Genomic DNA, 22,249 nt, shown 5'->3' on the forward strand with positions numbered 1-22,249 from the left:
TCTGAGGCGTTGAAGTCGGTGGCTGCGTCCTTTCTTCGATTCCTGCGTCCTTTCTTCGAGGAATCTGAGAAGTTATCTTTCAACAAGGTAACGCAAGACCACATGTCGCTCATGATGTCCTGATCTAGCGCAATACAAAGGGTGTTAGATAGTTACGGTTGATGAACTTTGGCATATACCTAAAACGTGGAATGACGTATCAATATTTGTCAAACGTCATTTCAATCTGATTAGGGCTATAATTTCTGCAAAAGTAGCACCTCTATTTAGTACATTTCGGCCCCTGTATACCTCACGTTTAATCACATAGTGATCCTATTATACTGTTCTCGCACAATAAGCAAAATTTCGTTATTTGTTATTCTAATGGCCAGCAATCGAGATTTCTTTACGCTAGAGTAAATGGCTCTGAGCACTATGGGACTTAACATCTGAGGTCATCAGTCCCCTAGAACTTAGAACAACTTAAACCTAACTAAGGACATCACACACATCCATGCTCGAATCAGGATTCGAACCTGCGATCGTAGCGGTATCGCGGCTCCAGACTGTAGCGCCCAGAACCGCACGGCCACTCCGGCGGGCTACGCTAGGGTACTTCCCGAAGAACTCGTTAACAAGATGCGGCCATCAGCTGGCGGCGTCGCAGCTGCGGTTTCTCACGGTCGGCGCTCTGCCGACTATCGCCTCGATGTGGGGCAGGGGCGGCGCGGTGCAGCGGGTCAAACACGGAGAGAGCGCGGCCCCACTTCCAAAACACGACGCTACAGGCGGTCTACCTCACTGTTTACCTCCATCACTCCATTAGTAAAGCTCTCTCTCTTGAACGCCTATCCACTTGCTCTGTCACAGCCCACAAGAAATACTCAGCGCCTAACAGCAAAGACAGTCTGCGTCCGTAATGAACCACCTGCTCTCAACAGACGCCCGAGCACGGTGAATAGCGGCTCCCACCTGTTTTAGGGTGAGGATTTATAGTTGTCTTCAAATTAGATGACATTTGACAGCGAGCTGTCTGGACTACTTCCGCCATCAACACGCCATGTGATACCGTTGGCTGTCACTGCGTTGCCATTTCCAAAGGGCAATGCCTTGTGCCTGTCACTTCTCAAGTAGTAGGGTTTGAACGTTCGGCTATTTCAAAGGAAAAAACTTAGCTCAAGCAGTAATTAAAATTACAGATAGTTTTGACTTGCTCAGAGAACTCTAGAGACCTATACCGCATGTGAATTTAGGTTTCACCGGGTGATTTTTGTAGGAGTTCTTTAAAATTATTTGGAGAGCGGAGGCCTATGGCGGCTCCCTGCCTTGTTCATTTCCGAAGACGCGTGATTCGTTGTAGCGATTACAAGCGTCTGCTGGAATTTCTGAAAAAAATGTAAACATGACGAGGCTAACGCAGTGCGGACAGACTTCTAGTCCGCCGCCTTGGAAGGTTGCTCTAACGCCGGTGCTCGACGGCTGGCGTTCTGGCATGGTACTGAACAGCATCTTAAAACTTTGATTCTTAACTTCTGGAAAACTTTTGGGAAGTGCATCGTACTAGAGCAGTGTTCGTTACATATATATATATATAATTTAAAGTCTTCTGCTATGTTTTTCTGTCTGTATGTGGACTTCAGTCTCTGGAACTACTGTAGGGATTTAGAATTTTTGATAACGTTTTCACTAACTGATAGATTGAGTCACGAGTAAGATGTCTGCATATAATTTATTACGGCTACGCCGGACAAGTCATCCAGCTGTAGATACTAATAAAGATATTGCATCCACTTATCACCGACTTCCCTCAAATTTATGTTTTATGCCGGGCTTGGCCAGAAATTAAAGTGACAGATGGCCAAGAAGCATGCCTGGCTCGGATAGGTTGATCCAAAAGTCATTTTCTTAACGTAATTTCCAGGCGGCGGTTGCACTGTGGTATGAGTACATGACGGTAATCTGAAGGTCGTGGGGTTGAGTCCCTATGTGGAACTATTTTTTTCATTTGCGATTTTTGCGTTGCTTACACTCCATATAAACTGAAATAATGCTAACTGTATCGTATTTATTAAAATTTTCGTAATAGGCATGAAAAGGAAGGGCAAAGGAAACTTTCGAATAGGAAATATCTGTCCAAGAAGGAATTGTAATTCAAACATAAAAGGCATTCGGTACGTGTGGTTTGCTCCCAAACTGTTCAATGAAAGAGAACCTTTAATGAATGTAAACCAAATTTGTTTTTCTATACAAACTTTAAAACAACCACGTGATAGTGAACACCCTGCGTTTATAACGTGTGCAAGATGCCGAAACAATTACTCTTTCTCCTGTTTCTACGATGAATACCATCCCAGCACGTGTAAACCATCAACTGTAAAATACTAAAAGTATATAATTTTGTATGTGAGGGTCATTCCGTAAGTCTGGTAAGTATGGTATATCGTGCGCACGTGTGGCATCACCATAATTACAGTAAATACATTCGAAAACCCGTGACAACCATTACCGAAATCTTTCCAATTTTGCTGCCGCCATTTGAGTGTAATAATTTTTATTACAATGTCCAGAAATGAAAGTTTGCAAATATTTAGGTATTTTAGAGATGTTCTCACTTTTACTAATGACATATCTGGCCTATATAACCAGAAATGCTTTATCGACAAGGACTTGTATTTCATACCAGTCTGATGTCTTTTGAGATACAAATAAGTTTTTGTAATTCAAAATGGGTAAGGTCGAAATCTGGATCGTGTAACAGTAAAATAAAGATTATTGCAGTCAAACGGAGGTAGCATCATTCGAAAAATCTGTAATAACTCCAGCCAAAATAAAGATTCTCAGCTATCGAAATCAACCGACAGACTGCGACCACAAGCGAGAGTGGCTCGGGACCAGCGCTTGGAACATTCAGTGCTACACGATGGATCCTCCCCCCCCCCCCCCCCCCCCCCACCACTCTACTCACCACATCCCAGTCCATGCGACTTCGACCTCATTCAACGACTGTGGAAACCACTGTGTTCAAATGGCTCTGAGCACTATGCGACTTAACTTCTGAGGTCATCAGTCGCCTAGAACTTAGAACTAATTAAACCTAACTAACCTAAGGACATCACACACATCCATGCCCGAGGCACGATTCGAACCTGCGACCGTAGCGGCCACTCGGTTCCAGACGGTAGCGCCTAGAACCGCACGGACACTCCGGCCGGCGAAACCACTGGGTGGGAGGCGCTTTGCAAACAGGGCGAATGTCCTTACGGCATTTCGGCGACAGGAGGCACACGTTGATGGGCAATACCAAAGGCATTCAACGCTTTCCCCATCGTTGACAACACTGCGTATAAGTACTAGGAGACTATCTTGAACCACAGTAGTTTATTATGATTCACTTTTGTTCCATTTGTACACGTGCACAATATGTAAAAGTTGAAAATAAAAAAAATAAACAAAAAAGTTTCCTCGCAGAGATTCTACCCCAGGGCTCCAGGTTTACCGTTCTGTACTTCTTCCTGCGTCAACCGCTGTCTGGAACCTAAGCTAACGAAAATGGCACATGCTTCACCCGACCCGCGCCAAAAAATTCTATATTTTCTAAACTCTCGGCCATCTGGAGCTCCCAATTCTGTCACTTTCATTTCTAGCCAAGACCTGCGCAAACTACTAATTTAGATGAGTAGGCGAGGTCCCATTATTAGCTGTAAAAAGAGCTGCCGCCTCTGCAGCAGGTGTAGCCCTAACCGGACTGGGCATCAGATTGAAATGACGTTTGACAATATGGATACGTCACTCCACGCTTCAGGTCTGTGCCAGAGTTCATCATCACGCTCACCGCCTAACAACAGCGACAGTCTGCATCCGTAATGAACCACCTGCTCGGAGTGCGGTGAATAGCGGCTCCCACCTGTTTAAAGATGGGGGATTTATAAATGTCTTCAAATTAGCTGGCATCTGACAGCGAGCCGTCTGGACGAAGCAATGGGGGCCACTAATCAAAGTACGCACTGTAACTGTGTGAAAGACGAACAAAATGAGTAAAATCCGTTAGGTGTCTGCTTTCCTTGTCAGTAAAAGCTCCCCACGCTCCTCTCTCAAACACACAGACTAAACAAAGAAAAATAAACAAACTGGCAGAAAGCAAACAGAAAACACATATACACACACACACAGCGCGCTAAGAACTTAGGCGCAGTCCTACGACATAGCTGGTTACACGACAGAGGGAGAAAGACGGCGTTGCATCAGTAGAACCACGCGGCTCGTTCAAAGTGTGTGGACACGTGCCACAGCTGCTCCAGCGGTGCGGTGCCGTACCACAAAGGCTCAACTCTCGCAACCTCAGCGCCCGCCTTGGCGCTGTTCAAACCTCGTAGCGGCTCTCACTCTCTCTGTCTGTCAACAGCAGTAAAATACAGCCACTTTGTGGGTACACCCACTTAGTAACCTACACTGAAAAATTACGCTTACGACACTGCAATACTAACCCTTGGCAAAACGGTGTCTCGGAGCGACGCGGCCCTATGGGATTCGCGCACAGGATTGCCTCTGTGCGATGGATATGGCTGGATTTCACGTTTTCCGTCGCGGTTGGAGCAGATTTCCACCTTGGCTCCTCCGGATACCCAGGCTTATTTTAGATTTGACTAATTTTAAGAAAGAGAGTACACCAGATTTTACATTCCAATCTCAGTTTTTTAACATTTTAGATGCGCATCACGGTTTACCGTCGTTTACACTGATGGCTCCAAACAGGAGAATCCTTGGCTGTTCTGTAGTGTTCCCTGATCATGTTACCCGGATTCGCCTCCCTGATGAATATACCGTTTTTGCACCGGAGCTCCACGCTATCCTGATGGCACCGGAGCAGATGAATCGTGTTCGGGGCAATCGATTTCTCCGCTGCTCCGATTCTCTTAGTGCCTTACAATCATTTCAGAATCTGTACCCAACTGAGGAGATGGTCCAGATATATGAACAACGGCGTGGTAAGGAGGTGTCCTTCTGCTGGGTGCCTGGTCATGTAGGAATATGGGGCAATGAACAGGCCGATCGGGCTGCCAAGGAGACCTGCAGAGAGCAGGATGTGGTCCAGTGTCCTATTCCCCTGCAGTGTGTCATCTCTGCACTCCGCAAGAAGTGCATGGAGTTGTGGGAGGAAGAATGGCTGGCGGTGACGGCCAATAAACTGCGGTTGTTGAAGTCAACAACTGGGCCGTGGCGTTCCTCCTGCCGGGTGCTCAGGCGGGAAGAAGTGACCCTCACGCGTCTTCGGATTGGGCACTGTCCCCTCACACATAGCTTTCTATTACGGCGGGAGGATCCCCCGATTTGTGATGCTTGTGGTGTGCGAATCTGTGTCCGGCGCATTTTAAAAGACTGCATTTTATACCGTGATGCAAGGGCAGAAGCACAAGTTGATGGGGATCTCTGCCCTGTGTTTTAGCTAATGATAAGACGTGTGTGTTTATGGTTTTAAAGTTTTATGTGTGTCTGGACTCTGGATTAAACTTTTAGGCTGGAGGTTTTAGTGTATTGCACAGTGGCTGGCTCCTCCCCTTCTCCTTGGGTCAGCCAGCCACTACCATCTGCTACATTGCTTTAGCTCCCTCTACCACTTTCTTCCTGAGTTGTCCATGTTTTACTGCTGACGGCATGCTTCGTCCCACGCTTCGGTGTGGGTAGGCGCACAGTTTTCCAAGCTTGTTTCCTGTGTCTTACGTTCTGTTTAATCTTATTGTTCTGAGTCTTTTCTCGACACGCGTCTCAATCTGTTACTGAGCGGGCGCTGAAGACCTTGCCGTCGTGCGCCCTTAAAACCCTCTCCATCCATCCATCCACCCACCATATACCAAGTACCAAACACATTTTAAATTAGTACCACACGCTTCCAGTTGAATAATTTCCTTGGCAAAAGCAGATTTAATGTCTCGTCGACGAAGTGTTTATTACAGACGAAGCGCACATATGAAATGAGTAGCGGATTCTTCAAAGGAACCGCTCCAAGAAAAACGCGGAAAGCTTTTATATGGTTGGCGGGGTGGAGAATTCACCTCCGCTTCCCTCGATTGTGAGACAAATGCCACACGACTCTGGTTCCCTAAAATGCTACTTGTCTTTACAGATGTCCATATTTGGATGTCAGTACCCCACTGCGAGTTATCCATTACTCCACTGCGAGTTATCATCAAATCAGTATTTTCCTTGAGATTCAAAATACCGAGATTAATTTCATTTACACAAGTTTCTCAACATCATAGCGGGAGCACTGCATAATCTTTAGTAACAAAGATGGTTGTTCACAGAATATGTCATGTAAATACCAAACGAGATCACGGAGCAGATTTTGGAAGTATTTCTGGTTAAGCCGCATCTCTAGGTAGTCCTGAAGTATCTATTAAGTGTGTGGCGTCCCCGACGTCGAGTCGCTACGGATGACACCTTACGAGTAGGGCACGTAGTAAACGTCACACATGTAAAATGTATCACTTTAAATATACTTGTCCATGTTCGTCAGTGAGAATATACCCGAGGGCCATACCTCACACGACCACCAAATGAGGTTACTCAGTTGTTATAAATCACACACACACACACACACACACACACACACACACACACACACACACACACACACACACACACACTGGGGAGTACTATTCATTCATTTCCCCGTCTCATCAGTCCTTCCCCTACAAACTCCATGTGAATCCTGGCATAGTTTCTTTCAGAACACGACAGTTGGTCTGCCCCCATCCATCTTCGATTGACGCAGTGCTGGAAAGCTGGGGATCTAGGGCCAAGACACCATGTGTGGGCTCTTCTATTATTTCAAAAAAACTACAACTTACCTTCCCGTTCTTACCATTTTCTTTTCGTTGTAATTATGTAACATATGAACAGATTAAAACTGTGTGCCGGACCGAGACTCGAACTCGGTATCATTGCCTTTGCGGGTAAGTTTTTCAACGAAACTGCCTGAGAAAAATGTGTTGCAACACTTACTGAACGGCTCTCGTAAAACAAATTGTTCAAATGGCTCTAAGCACTATGGGACTTAACATTTGAGGTCATCAGTCCCCTACACTTAGAACTACTAAAACCTAACTAACCTAAGGACATCACAAACATCCATGCCCGAGGCAGGATTCGAACCTGCGACCGTAGCACCAGCTTGGTTCCGGACTGAAGTGCCTAGAAACGCTCGGCCACAGCGGCCGTCCTCGTAAAACAACCACTGTTGTAAACAACACCAGAGGCTCCACTGAGCAACAAACAATGAATTTTGAGGATGATGAGACAATAGGGTATTTGTCTGTTGCCAACAGCGTGTCCCACGAGTTCATAGAAATTTTTTCTCTCTACACATACGTATAAATTTCCGTATTACATGCAACTCTACTGGTGGATAGGTATTCTCTTTGCAATTCAGTTACAAAAGATAGTGAGCCAACAAACCTATTATTATGTAACGGGGCACAGGACGTAATGTGTTGTCCTTTAGCAAACAGTCTTCAACAAATTTCTTTTTTCTTTTCGGAAAACTTAGGATTTATCCAGTAGGTGTTACAAGTTGAAAGTCTGGTTGTGAGCAGAGAAAACTGTTCGGCAGACTGACAGTAATATATATGTGTAAGTATTCTTATTATCTGTAAACCCTGTAGATAACAGGGTAAACCAAAGATCTTCATGGCTACGTATTTCACTCGACCGTTCACAGCAACGACAGTTTTTTCATGTTGCCCCACCTCTGGTCGTGGGAGAACCTCACAGAATATCCCAAAACGCTTATCTACTCATCCACAGGGCTTTCCTATCTATCTCGATTTCCATAACGAATTGTATTATGTCCGAAACGTTTGATTGACCTTCCTGGCGCCTAACAGCTTTTACATTAGAGTTAAAGCTAAATCTTAACACTAAATTATAATTTGGCTCAACATTAGATCGATGAAGGCAACATGGTACTTGGTTTACATACAGCTGCCACATTCTGTTGGAAAATGTTTCAGTGCAACATGCACTGCTAGGCATCTGCAAGGAAAAAAAGAATAGCCTTTTTTCTTTTTGGTAAGTGTTGCTGCCTTTTGCACTTTCTAGGAGGGAAGGTTGGAGAAACTGTAATTACAAGAACTAGTGGTACTGCTAAGCAATTCTCCCTACATTCAGCATGCTGAATGATGAGCGCAGCTGCATTACAGGAGGCGCCTACCAATACATGCAACACGCGAAGCAAGGACGTATACCGTGATGCATGCACGGAAGGCGCTAGCTACGAAACTTCCGCAAATACTATGAATTAACCCTATTTACGACCACCGCTTTGATGCTATATTATGCCTTTATGGCAATTTTCTGGAATTAACGTAGTCTTGGCAGTAGTTTTAGCGAAAGTAAATACTTCGTAGAAACAGACATGAAATCTTGCCACTATATAAGTACTGTAAGCGCTGCTTCGAAATAATATCAACCAAATTTACATGGTTTCGTTAAAAAAACTGTAGAAAAGAAATTAGTCTGAGATATACTTATCTGCTGCTGATCTGCAGTTTCTCGAAACACCCACGGTAGGAATGTCGGGTGAATTCCGAAGAAGTGCGTAAGAATGCCAGCACAGATTAGTACAAAACGGCAAAGCAGGAGACTTTAACATAATCTGGGGCCACGGAATCTCAGAATATTTCACTGTAAACAGCCACAACCTAATTCATGTCAGTTCACGTTTTGTATCCAAGGAACTAGTTCCTTGGTGAATTATGGATGTAATCTGCAAGCGGAATGCAATTTTTGACAGGCAGTCATTTTGCAGTACTTAGTGCCATTGCAAACCAGAGGTTAGGGGAAAGTGGGCTGCAGTTTCCGGCTTCAATTGTGAGAACTTTCGCTTGAAGAAAGGTAAGGTTCCCGCTTGATCGCGACGCGACGTGAACAGACTTCCCACGGCGTGGCGGTAGACAAGCCGTGAGAACAGGCGGGGCAGCCTTGCAGGAAGTAAACAGCCAACGGCAGCGGAAGCTCGCGAGCAAGGACGAACACGCGCTTGCATTGCGGTCGGAATGTACAAGCAGTGCCTACCCAAACACCAACACTCCTTGTCCTTTAAAGAACCACCAGTAGGGGTGAAAGATTTTCTCATCGTGGTAGTTATTGATGAAATGAATTGCTACGAATATGCCTCAAAACGCAACCGTGTATTTATACCCATGTGGGTTGTTGTTCTTTAAGCCGACCGATTCGAATCCGAAACTCTTCATGTTGGAGTACTGGTCCAACACAGTTTCTAATAATGCAATACTCCTCCAATATGTTCACATCTCTTGCTCTTCAGACTTATGTTCCCAAGTAGGCTCATGTGAACACAAAGATGTCTACTCTGGAAATGAGGGTTTCGCTACTAGATTTCGTCTCTTAGAATCGATTTTTGCGCCACGTGAACACTCCACAGCATTTGAATCACGACTCAGTTCTCACAGCGATACTTGATTTTTAAAATGTTGGTTAATTTTGGAGAAGTCATTTTCATGTCGAATGAAGAAATAGTAGCACTGGATTGACCAGGAGATTCATTTTCTCTATTTAACCCATTATTTTATTAGATAAAAGAACTATATAAATACGATATATTTGCTGCATTTCCAGAATCTACCTGCTTGACGACAATGATATATCCAGTGAAGAAGGCTAATTCGTGAACTGCTATTACCCACTTCCGCTTTTAGCGGCGGAGGCGATCTTACACAATGAATGGCTGCCGACAAGACAATCAGTGATTATGTGTTAAAGAATAAGAATATGTCTTTACTGACTGTGAAGTTTTCTAGCCATCCCAAGTATCATCCCCCCCACACACACAAGGCGTATGATCAAGGTAGGTGTAATATAAAAAATAGAAAAAACAGTTCCGCGCACATAACTTGCGTGTATGATTTTTTAAAGATAGTTTCATGAACAATCTTGTTCTCTACCTTCTCTTCTTTCCCCTCCAAGATTTCACTGATATGTATGAGGAAACAGTATTCTGTTTATTAAAAAAAAAAATATGAAGCTATTAATAATCTCACTTTACTGTGCTCAGAAAATCTGAACATTTTCTAAATTAGTTCGTTCACTGCGAATTTCCGTGACATCAGCAGTATTAGGTGTAGGTCTACTAAAGAATGATGACCACATGGAAGTTTGGGTCAGTCCGGGGAGCATGCACGGATGGCCGAAGTGGTTAAAGCAATCACTCGCGATAAGCGGGAAATTCGGCTTCGAGTCCCGCTCCGGCACAAATTTTCATGGGTCGTTACTAGGATGTAGGTCTGTACCTAATACAGCTGATGTCACGGAAATCCGCAGTCAGTGAATTAATTTCGAAAATATTTACTGCGGCAGGGGATCACCAACAGTATGTTCTTTCAGGGATGTATGGAAAAATCTGAACAGCTGATCTTACATACACCATTCGTCTAAAAGAACTGATGCCCATAAAAACCAATGTCTGAAAGAGCTAACAAAACCGAGTCAGGCCTAACACGCAATAATGATATCAAAAAACTGTCTGCGAAACTTGGTTTTGGTCTTCTCAAAGTTGCGTCGTATGTAAACACAGTGACTTTTAGCAAAAATCAATGAATCGGCGCGAAGAGTTCCGTTAGACAATTAAGTTGTTTATTATTTATGTCATATGGCGATTACAGTTCTTACAGTGCGCGGTACAATTGTATGTTTGATAGTCTGGTTGCCGCACCAGAGGTGCACGAAGTTTCCCTCTAGAAAGCAGAAAATCAACACGTGGTCCGTGTGCAGTTCTCAGGTTACGGTGGGGAGCGGGTAGAACGCTCGATGACGTCAGATCGCGAGCCGACGCTGTAAAGGCCTGAACAGTAGTTCTTGGTTCTGCGGTGTACAGTTGCGTTCTTCAGAGATCAGACAAACTATAGAGTCGGACGCATTGCTATCGATTTTATGCTGGAAGGATATATATTTCTGAAAGTCGATTTATTCAAAGTACTCTAGTGAAACAGAAAAAGTTGTTTGGAGAGTTTAATACATCGTGTGAGAGTTTACGATCATATCCTGATAAATTCCACGAATGTAAGAGAATGTCTATGTCCACATTTGATTACGTTTTGAAAAAGATCCATGCACGCTTCGGAGTACCCTGCACCAATTTCCATTGAACTATGTCGCCAGAGGAAGCCTTTGACGGCAAGTGAAGGTGAACTGTTTTGCTTTTAAAAATTTTATTTAATAGAGTGCCCCAAATTCTGTTCTGCTGCTACGATGACCTCCGTGGTAAATTAAGCCCTGCTGAAGCACAGTGTTACACGGCCTGTCTGGACAGCGAAGAGAAGAGTCAAGTATCTACTAATCGTTACAAACTTCTTTAAGGATAACGCTCCAAATAGTTCAAATGGCTCTGAGCACTATGGGACTTAACTGCTGCGGCCATCAGTCCCCTAGAACTTAAAACCACTTAAACCTAACTAACCTAAGGACATCACACACATCCATGCCCAAGGTAGGATTCGAACCTGCGACCGTAGCGGCCGCGCGGTTCCAGACTGTAGCGCCTTTAACCGCTTGGTCACCACGGCCGGCATATAACGCTCCACCTGCGTTAGTGTTCAATTGGCATATGAAACGGTTCTCTCTCTCTCTCTCTCTCTCTCTCTCTCTCTCTCTCTCTCTCTACATAGGTTTTTTCGGCATGTCAGTCGACTAACGACAAGTAGACGCTGTGTCGTGGATCACCTTATAACGCTAATAATAGTTTGTACGATTCATTGCATAGTGTACTGCAATAAGTTGTCGTGAATGGCTTATTACTGCACCGTACTCGCAATGTGAACGCAGTGCGACCTTGTAGGTGCCATGTACAAAACGCGCTGTTATTCCTATTTCAGTGTGTGGCAGGACTTCTAGCAAGTCATCCATGTAACAGTTTGTCATAGCATGTGTTCCTACTGTAATTAAGGGGGGTAGGACGCTAAACGGGCCGACTTGGAGCAGGAGAGGCACCACAGGACATTTCATTTTCTACTGTCTATACTTCTACAAATAAATTCATAACACTTTGTCAGCATGAGCAGGAAGGATTCAGGATTCACACTCATAGCAGTGGAAGTGCAAAAACATAACAAAATATTTTTTTTTTAGATACGAAATTTCATCATTTTTTCACTTACTGTTGGCTGCATTTATATCTGAAGGTACAGTTTTCTTCACAAGTAAGAGAGATTCTTTGATGAATTTTGCACAGCATACGAACCATACTTACAGGTGTATGAAACTCTAGAATTTTCCAAATCCATTAAAAACTGTGGTAAAAATTGAGATAATTAACTACAAAATTTGATTTTTTTCTAAACATGAAGTTTAAAACGTAACAGCTCATCCATTTTCTCATAAATTAAACAGATTTTAGAGTTTCAAACACCTGTAAGTATGGTTTGTATGCTGTGCAAAATTCATCGAACAGTCTCTCTTTCTTATGAAGAAAAGTGTACCTATAGCAACAAATGCAGCAATTAGTAAGTGAAAGAATGATGAAATTTCGCATGTTAAACAAATTATTTTGTTATGTTTTCGAACTTCCGCTGCTACGAGTGTGAATCCTGAAACCTTCCTGGTCATGCTGACAAAGTTTTATGAATTTACTTGTAAAAGTATAGACAGTGGAAATTAAAATGTCCTGTGGTGCCTCTCCTGCTCCAAGTCGGTCCGCTTGACGTCCTACCCCCCTTAATCAAGATAGCCAATGAAAGAGCTTTCCACTTTGCTTTTTTTTTTCTTTTTTGCTTTTATCAGGAAAGAGCACCATTCACCACAGTACTGGAGTCCGGGTCTCGTCAAACAGAAATGAGGACAATCTGTGGTACCAGATATCTGACAAGAGAGGCAGACTCAAAGAAATTGGTTACCAAGACGTTGCTTGGCTAAGCAAGGAATATGCGACAAAAAATGAAAAAATATAGAAATCTGTTCTCCATCGTGTGCCATCGTATGAATCCCGGTAAATGCGAGAAAGATGACGTGTTTTCAGTTGGTGGTTTGTACAGTACTCACCCGTTCACTAATGCGTGTCTCGTCGCTTTTGCCTCGCTTCAATGTCGGCGCACGGATCACCTTGCTTCCAGCGGGTGCGCTCATATTTCACCGAAGCGTTGTCTACCATCTATGCCTGCAACACAAGAAACCGCACACTGCTTAGAAAGACGTCAGACAAATCACCTCAGCTTAAACACCACACCACAGTCAGCAGAACGCTTCTACGGAACCTGCACATAATGCCATAGAACATCTTTACGCTGTCAGGTTACAGTTAGGGTTGGGTTCAGGACATTCTCTAAAAATCAAGAGAGCATTCAGGTCAAAGTATCGATACTTACCTCTGATGAAAAGATAAGTGTAGATACCCTACAGACTCGAATCTAGCTATCTCAGCTTTTAAAACCAATCTACAATAAAAAGAGCGAGTCGATTTTTACTAGTTTGAAATACAATAATCCAAGCGTTATATTAAGCAATGTATTTATTTTCATTAATGATTAAAATTTTTAGAATTATAAATCTAAAACATGAAATTACAAAACAGATTATTAGCGAAACTGCTGAATAAGAGCGAAAAATAAATAAATTATGCCGGCCGGAGTGGCCGAGCGGTTCTAGGCTGCCTTGGGCATGGATGTGTATGATGTCTTTAGGATATACAGGTTTAAGTAGTTCTAAGTTCTAGGGGACTTATGACCTCAGATGTTAAGTCCCATAGTGCTCAGAGCCATTTGAACAATTTGAAACTCGTGTAGTGTGTCCCGCTACATCTGTTTCTACTGAAAGAGATGTTAATAATCCCGGCTGGGTCGGATATTTTCTCCGCTCAGGGACTGGGTGTTGTGCTGTCCTAATCATCATCATTTCATTCCCATCAACGCGCAAGTCGCCAGGCGAGCGGTCTACCCGACGGGAGGCCCTCGTCACACGCCATTATTACTATTATATTATAACAAGTAAAACAAAACTCCTACAAACAAAAGACCTATATTTACAAATTAAAGTAACTTCATTGTCATCTGAAGCCAAAAGCAGTGGCCGTTCGCAGCTTGCACATGTGAACAGTCATAAAATGATAAGTGTTTAATTAAAGATTCATTAGCAGTTTCTGTCGTAGGAGTTTTCATTTAGCCGGTTGGATTATTTCCGTTTCGTGAGAATGTCTTCTCGAGCCGTAGTAGTAGACGGCTATAGTTTCGCATTTATTCGGTTTCAATACGGCGTTGCAGCGCTTGATTTCATACAAATCAAAATGTCCGCCGTCTGCTTTCCTTTTTGTATGCTGTGTATTCTGTGCTATGGGTAGGAAGTAAAGCATGATCACGTGGGTTTGAACTCGCGCGCACAGTTGGATCAGCGCCAAAGCCGCGAAGCGAGAGCAGTACGCGGCTGCACTCTAGCGGCAGCGTCACGAACTCTTCGAGAAGGCGGGAGCACTCGCTTCGGCAGCCGAGATAACATCTGGCGTGTCAGCGTAGGCAACACACACAGAAGGCGACAACGACCCTTCTCGTACTACGCGAAAATTAGCCCCTCCGCCACGAGATGAAAGCAATTACCACTTCATTAACGGAGTCAGCAGTCTAGTTTCAAGCGTGCAGGGCTCGCTACGCAGTCCGACAAGTGTTCGCCGTATGTCCATGTCGGGGGTTGTCGAATAAGCTATCACAAGCTATTTTGTTAGGTGATAAAGTCTGTGGTCAGCCTGATCCGTATTGTCTCCTGGTTGGGCTCCCACGCAAGTACGGCTTCTTCTTCGGGCAACGTGCTATATATTCATTTAGGCGATTAATGATTTCTAGCAAATGGGTTCCAAAGTCGGCACAAAATTATTAAGTAAAGATTTTTTTTCCATTTTTTGGTTTAGGTATTAGGTAAAAGTCTACAAGTCTAGCAGAGTCAACTGATTTCGGTCTCTCTTTTCAGTTATCTTAACATAAGAATCGCCATAGAGGACGAAATCGGCTGATTTTGTTACACACGTACACTTTTGATATGACAGTCTTCTGAAGTCAAGGTCACGGGAGTTTTGGTACGCTGGCCGACTGAGGTAAGACTGGTTGACATACTGGGCTTACATTCGGAAAGTGTTCAAATAGAAGTCCGGTTATGTGATTTATGTTTTCCGTTGCAACCGTAAACGGCTACAAGATAGTGACTCGACTGGTGTTGAACATAGTTACAGTTTATTTCCTAACCCATCCCTGAGAAATCTGATTTTGTACTCCATCTCCAAAAACCTCAACCGAAAGTTACATTTTAATCTTCGTTCCTCCACATTTACGAATAGAAATCAGATCTTCATGCAATATTACATTCCTGGATTAGGGTTGCGGGTAGTGGGGGGAGAGAATGTTAACAGTGCTACGTATTAGTAGCAGACGTTTAGGAGTAGTAACTCAGAATGATTAACCGAAGAGACAGAACGAAATGAGCGAAATTATGATAACAGTAGAGTTAAATTAATTGTATTACAGACCCTCGGAAGGAGGATTATGGTTTATTGTCCCAAAATAACACCAGTATCGGAAATCTGCTGTAACGGCCACTGTGCGATTTGCAGGGGGGGGGGGAGGAATGGGGGGGATTTCCCCCCCTCTGCATCAGACCATCCCCTCCTCTGGTTTTAGTTTATGCATCCCAACCTGGGATGTTTATTTCCCACGCACTGGAGTAAAACTTCACATATAATTTAAATTTGTGGAGCCGAACACTGAAAGTTTTTAATACAGTCTTACTATTAATATGTATGCTTATTAATTTTGAAAAGGTGTTACGTAGTAGGTAAGCATTTCAAAACATTTAGAACTAAACGACAAGGCGACGCACGCCACATTTCCGTTGCATGCCACGATGTTGCAAGACGTCGCCCCAGCGTAAACGAGGCTTTAGGGCCAGGTCTGTATTGTATGGTGGATGTGATGTGTTGCGTACGAAACTAAAACCTGCAATTAGATCCAAACGTCGTGGAAAACTGCGAAGAGGTGTCATCCTGCAGCAAGATAACGCTCGCCCACATTCTGCCAAACGGACAGCCGACGCAATAAAGGAGTTGAGATTCGAGGTGCTGGAACACCCACCATGCAGTCCAGACCTGGCTCCAAGCGATTTTCACATGTTTGGACCCTTAACGGAAGCACTACAGGGAAGAAGGTTTCAAAGCGATGAAGACGTCATTGCTGCGGTGCAAAATTGGTTACAGATGCAACCGATAAACGTATTTTCTGATGAAGTAAAAAAACTCGTAAAACGTCGGAAAAACTGCATTGAAGTCCAGGGAGGTTATGTAGAAAAATAACGCATGTTTCAGTTTTCTATCATCAGAATAAGTACAGCTTTTCACAAATGTGCCTTTACTTTTTGAATTCCCCTCGTATATCTGTATGTAGATGATTTTGTAAATAAGCTTTACCTATAATGTACTTTTAAAGATATAACAAGCGATGGCTTTCTGATAGTGCTTACGCGTGAATAGTGAGTTTCGGCATTAACATCTATTTATAAATAACTGTTTAACCATGGGTAAAGCCACGGTCCAAGCTAGTAACATATATAATTATACTAACCCCCTAAGACATATCCCCCCCCCCCCCCCCCCCAATTGGTAAAAGCACAAATCGAACACTGGTAACGGCACTGACAAAAACAATGGAATAGCGACGAAAAGTGAGAACATGCACAAATAAAGATTTCAAAGCTGCTTTTAAAGTACAGCAAAGCTTTATGGAGCGACGGATCATCTCCAGTTTTGTTAGAAAACACGTGTTAAGGCAATGCAATATTGCCATCGCCCCTCTCCTTCCCTCCCCACACATATGCTCTCTCTCTCTCTCTCTCTCTCTCTCTCTCTCTCTCTCTCTCTCTCTCTCTCAACGAAATTGAAATCCAATGGAAACACATTGGAAAAGCTGGTGGCCTGATTTAATTGGACCCATTTATTCCAACGAAACGAAATGGTGCCATACACTCTAATCCGTGGAATGCAGTGAAATGATACGTACTTACTCAACATACGACCCTTCAAGCGATAGCACAGAAAAAAAATTGTAAATAACTGATCCACAGAAGAAAAAATACACTGTCTGCTTGTAAGTGACGTCTCATCGCTAAAGCGGCGAAGTCCATACAATCTAAGAGACGAACTCGTTTCATCATTCTGAGAAAACATAAACGGTAGCAACCAGGCAACAGCATTCCACACACCTGTTTATTGGTCTCCCTCTTAAATTTATAACCTTCTGCTATCCTCCGTCCCTGCACTACTCCACTCCACTCCACAGCCAAATTAACTACAACTTGCATAATGAAGCCTGTCAACGTAAGACTTCTTTCATTCATGTTCTGTCATAATGCTCTTTTCTCCCCACTTCCACTTGGTACTTCACATTCATCTGCAGTACTATTTTCCCAAAAATTCTAGTCTCTTTTTGTCTGTACTGTTAATTGCTCATCTTTTACTTTCATGTAACGCAGCAGTTCAAACTCGTGCTTTCTGAAAAAGGCTTTCATACACTTAAATTTGTATTCATTATCCACATATGTCTCTTTTTATGAAAGGCTTTTCTTCCTATTGCCAGTCCGCATTTTATATCTCCACTACTTCTGCGGTCGTCGGTAACTTTGCTGCCAACTAGTAAAATCCTTCTACTTTATGTTACTCATTTTCTCATATAATTCCCTCAGTATTTGCAAGTCCTCTGCTGTTTGACAGACTCTCTATTCCATCGACAAGCCTTAATGCTATTGTTAGTTCTCCCTGAACTTATAATTACCTTCCAGAATTCCTCCTTAGCTTCCTTAACTGGCTGCTCTTTCCATAGATTATGCAACCTTATCTCACTCCCTTCTGAATTACTTCGTCCTTTTCATGACCTTCGACGCAGAATTAGAGAGTGAAAGAACAGAACGTCCTGTGTCCGTCTTAGTACACATTCCAGTAATTAAATCACAATCACAGCTACCATTTGGCCTCTCTCAAGAGTAAACAGCGATAATAATACAACGAAGTTATGAACGCACTCTCATACTGCGGTTACTTGTTGACACAGCTCAACCATAGAATGCCTCTTACAACTGGTATAATCAGACCTACTCCTACTTTCTGCCGACCCACATTTCGCCACATACCACCTCCATATCTGCGGGGATAAAGTGGACCAGTGCGGTAGTGCAAAGAACTACGGAAAAACCCTCATCTCCCTGCTCAGGCAGACATTCGAAACGTCAACAAAGCAAAGCTTCGCTCTCGTCACCCACGGTTGGACACCACAAGGATGTCAGTTGACAACGACTTCAATATTATTGACCGTTGGAGACACACATGGCAAATTGATGCGGCTACGGAAGAACTTAAAGATGCCGCGCGTATCTATCAAGACTCCCGGCCTTGCACTGCCATGCAGAAGCTGGTGGATCCTTAACAGAAGATGAATCAGCACTGGAAGGTATGACGATCGTCAACGGAAGTGGAAGAAAATAACTTTCCCAAGTGGTTGCTGTGGCACTTAAAAGCGGACTATTCACCGTGTAATTCAAGAATGTCCTCTGAGAGCATTCCCTGGATATCCAATACAGTTCCTGGTGACGACGAAAGGATGAATAGAATACATTCATGATCTGGATATTAATTTGTAATTTGAGATGATTGTAAATATTTTTGTAGCGTATCCACAAGCTAAATAAATAACTATCGTTACTTGGGGCTGATTTCTTCCCAGCCAGTTCTAAGTGACTAATTGAACAAAACAGAAAAGAAAGAGAATCAGCTATCATTTTGAAGATTTTATTCGCGCTGGGATCATTAACAGGCATCTGCAGGTTTTTTTTTTACGTCTGGTAGCCAAGAGTGTTTGACGTCCCATCGACAACAAAAAGATTATTATTTGCCGTGGCCATTATCAAGTCACGTCAAAAGAACCTGGAGGAGCGTGGTTTCAGGAAGAGACTAAACTCTATCGCAGACTCCGCCACAAGAAATGTATGTGTGAAGTAACGGTATTACTTGTAGGCTGTTCTTTTTTCTCTAATGATGACTAGGGAGTTTCAGTTGTAATCTGCGTGTATTTTTCCGCAAGATGTGTGCATATCTTCTCAGCTTTTGGACATAAGATATGAGCCGATAAAACGTCGCGAGAGTCGACTAACCGTAAGCGATGGAACTTGAAATATATTCAGTGACAGTTTAATTTTGCAGCCACGGCGGCGTTATAAAAATGTTTCTGTTTATGTACATAAAAAGTATTGGTTTATTTAAATGTATAAAGGGCGTGGGAACACCGAAAACATACTTTGTTTTGTCAGATTTGATACAGATAAAAATCAAAGAAATTCATGCGCCCTGTATTATACACACATTTTCTTTGTTGTAATGAGAGGTGAACATAGCAATTTTTTGAAGAACGCAATATAGTAAATGTTACCGAAAAGAGCTACATCCATTTACTTATCAGATTGCAGCCTGCTATTTCGAAAGAGTTCGATTATTCTTTTACAATGATGTTTGCTGAAGTTGAAGAATAGCAGCGTTGCTTGTCGTCATAATTCGTACTAATACCAGGTTCTCACAACTGACGTCCTGAAGGGCCAAGGACACGCCATTCGGCTCCCGCACTTAAACTGGAGCGGTCGTCGGCGGCCAGCACGCACGACCTCGTGTACCGTCCGCCCACAGGCGGACAAAGACGCGACCCGACACCAGGCTCGCCGTGCCTTCACTAAGGGCGTTCTGACTCAACGCCAGTGGTGGCCTTTCGAGGGCAGTAAATATCAGAGATTTGTTTCTAAAAATTCATGCCCCGTTTTAAGGATGTACGTTCTTCGTAACGTCCCGGACATTTACAAGCGCAAGAATTGTCAAGCTGATACAATAAGAGAATAGCTCAGGGCAAGTAAGTCCAGCAATCAAAGAATAAATGAAAGAATACATAAAAACAATGATGTTTAGTGATGATTACGCATGTTTAGTGATGATTACGCTATTATTCAACAAACTGATGATGATCTTCAGAAATCTGTTCATTGTCTCCTACAGATCTGCTGGGAGTATAACACGAAAATATTTTTGCGAAGACCAAAACTATGGTTTTAGAAGAAAATGTTCAGTCCAAAAAAGAACCCTTGGTAACAGACGTACTGAAAGTGTCCCACTTCCAATATCTGGTCTGTGGCACATCTCATTACATCGATCACAAACTGAATAAGTACCACGCCATGTTTGGAGCAACCCGAAGAACATTAGATGGGAAAACGATAAAAGAAACACGAGGGACATTTTATAAAGTGATTACTGTACCAGTTTTGCTTTACGGCTCAGAGATACTGGTGAAGAGTGTTGAACATTAAAGTAAAGCAGGAAGTTCAGAAATGCACTTCCTGAGGTCAGAATAAGGCTGCACGACATTGCACAAGTTTAAAAATGACAGTCTGGGGAGAGAAGTGAGAATTTTTGAAATAGAAGATAAAATCGATGAAAATAAAGATAGATAGCTCTCACACCAGACGCGAATATAGCAATGAAGACTAACAAATGTGGTTTTTAGCATAAATACATAATGATGGAAGAGACGCTGGAAGACCAACGATACATTGGCAACAGCTTCCTCTGTGATGGGAACAGGCTGCAGAAGAAGAAGAAGCTAATAAAGACAGTCCCATTTGAAAAGCATTTTTACTGAAGTGCCGTTATTATATGTTTGGGAACCAGGAGAAATCGCAGATAAGGTCGAGCGAATACAGCAGCAATTCATAACGCAACTCAAGTCCGTTTTCTGCGACAACTCCAAATAAATTTGTTGTGGTTAAACATAACCTTTTTCTTCACCAATTTCTTACAGAAAGAGTCCAATATCCACCTGTAGTACTGTCCACTGATCTTTTTCTTTTTCCGTTAAGCCTGAGTACGATGCACTTCGATCTTAAAAAATCCCAGCTTTAGCTTTTCTGGCCGAAGAAACCACTTTCTTTTTCTTTCGAGTAGATTCATCCGTAGCAACCTATTGTTTTGTTTCGTTGATTGGTTTCCGAAGTGTAATGAAGAATCCAGGACCCATAGACATTGACAGATCGACGCTTAAGTTGCTACTAACGCAGCTTCGAAGTTGAAAAGTTACACCAGCTTGTCGTCAGCTGTCAGTAATAGTGGCTCCCACCGAGCCGACATGACTTTCACCGCCAAAACGTCATATAAAACATTAGTTACCGTCCTGGCGTCACACCCACGGCTTCTGTTACTCCGCGTACTTTCGTTCGATGTTCATCGACGATCATGCCATTAACTTATTCAAATGGTTTCTTCGGTAGCCACATCTGCCGGCCTCTAGCGCGGTGCTCACAAAAACTGTTCGACTAAGTTTACATTCTTTGAATCAATCGATCAGTTGTCATCTATGGCAGAGGGTCAGCATAAGCATCACCCAATTTCACTTTCTACTCCTCACAAGTTTTCCCGTTCAAAAGCTCCCAACGATACTGCACTCATTCAAGAAATGGGTTTCATATCCAGAGTAATGTATAAATCAGTGTCACTTTTATTTCGGCGACGGCTAGCAGCTAGCACACGATAGTAACAACAACCTGTCTCATCAGTGGGATCTGTGTTCAAACGAAAGTACTTATTTAACAGCCCTCGTACACAGAGATTGTGCGTGCGGGAAAGATTCGCATTCATCAGCTTCTCTTCAGCGACAGCGTGTTTTTATGTCTGTACTTTTTTTTGTACATTTCTAAGTTGCCTCTTTAAGAAAAAATGTAATACTTGCTGAAGTTGGGACCAGAGGATTATTATTTCCTTCTCTGATCAATGAGTTTCATCTCCACCATACATACATAAAACATAAAATTGAGCTACACAATAAACGGTACTAATGGTACCTCTGTCTTCTGATACTCGAAGAGCTGGGAAAAGCGCTACACCAAGTAAGGCTCAACAAGTTATTTCGACACCTAAACTCAAAGCTACGAAGAGTTTTAGCATATTCGACAATGTAGGATGGGGCAGCTGAAGCACAGCGTATTTCACTTTTGCTAAATCTAGCATAAAGCATATAGTCAGCATCGATTTAATCAAAGTGAGCTATATAATTTCAGTTTCTTATTGAGCTAAACATGGCGCTTTCAAATACCTGTACGACATTATATCTTTTCCCAATCTTGTTTTCACGAGTAACTAGGCACTTTTGTATGAAGGACGAATGTGGGGCATCTTTTTCACTGTAGAGTGGGAACGGATTACACA

General features: G+C 42.9%; 1 protein-coding gene across 2 annotated transcripts in view; it reads right to left on the reverse strand.

Moving 5' to 3' along the window:
• The window catches only part of LOC126418472 (mitogen-activated protein kinase-binding protein 1), a 912,885-nt gene that overhangs the window by 435,008 nt on the left and 455,628 nt on the right, over window positions 1–22,249 (reverse strand). For both annotated transcript variants that reach the window (XM_050085246.1, XM_050085245.1), the window contains exon 2: window positions 13,033–13,147. In XM_050085246.1, the coding sequence (XP_049941203.1) occupies window positions 13,033–13,116 (84 nt within the window). In that variant the 5' untranslated portion in view covers window positions 13,117–13,147. The remainder of the gene's footprint in view (window positions 1–13,032; window positions 13,148–22,249) is intronic.

Source organism: Schistocerca serialis, chromosome 9 (genome assembly GCF_023864345.2).
Source record: "Schistocerca serialis cubense isolate TAMUIC-IGC-003099 chromosome 9, iqSchSeri2.2, whole genome shotgun sequence".
Taxonomy (NCBI): Eukaryota; Metazoa; Arthropoda; class Insecta; order Orthoptera; family Acrididae; genus Schistocerca; species Schistocerca serialis.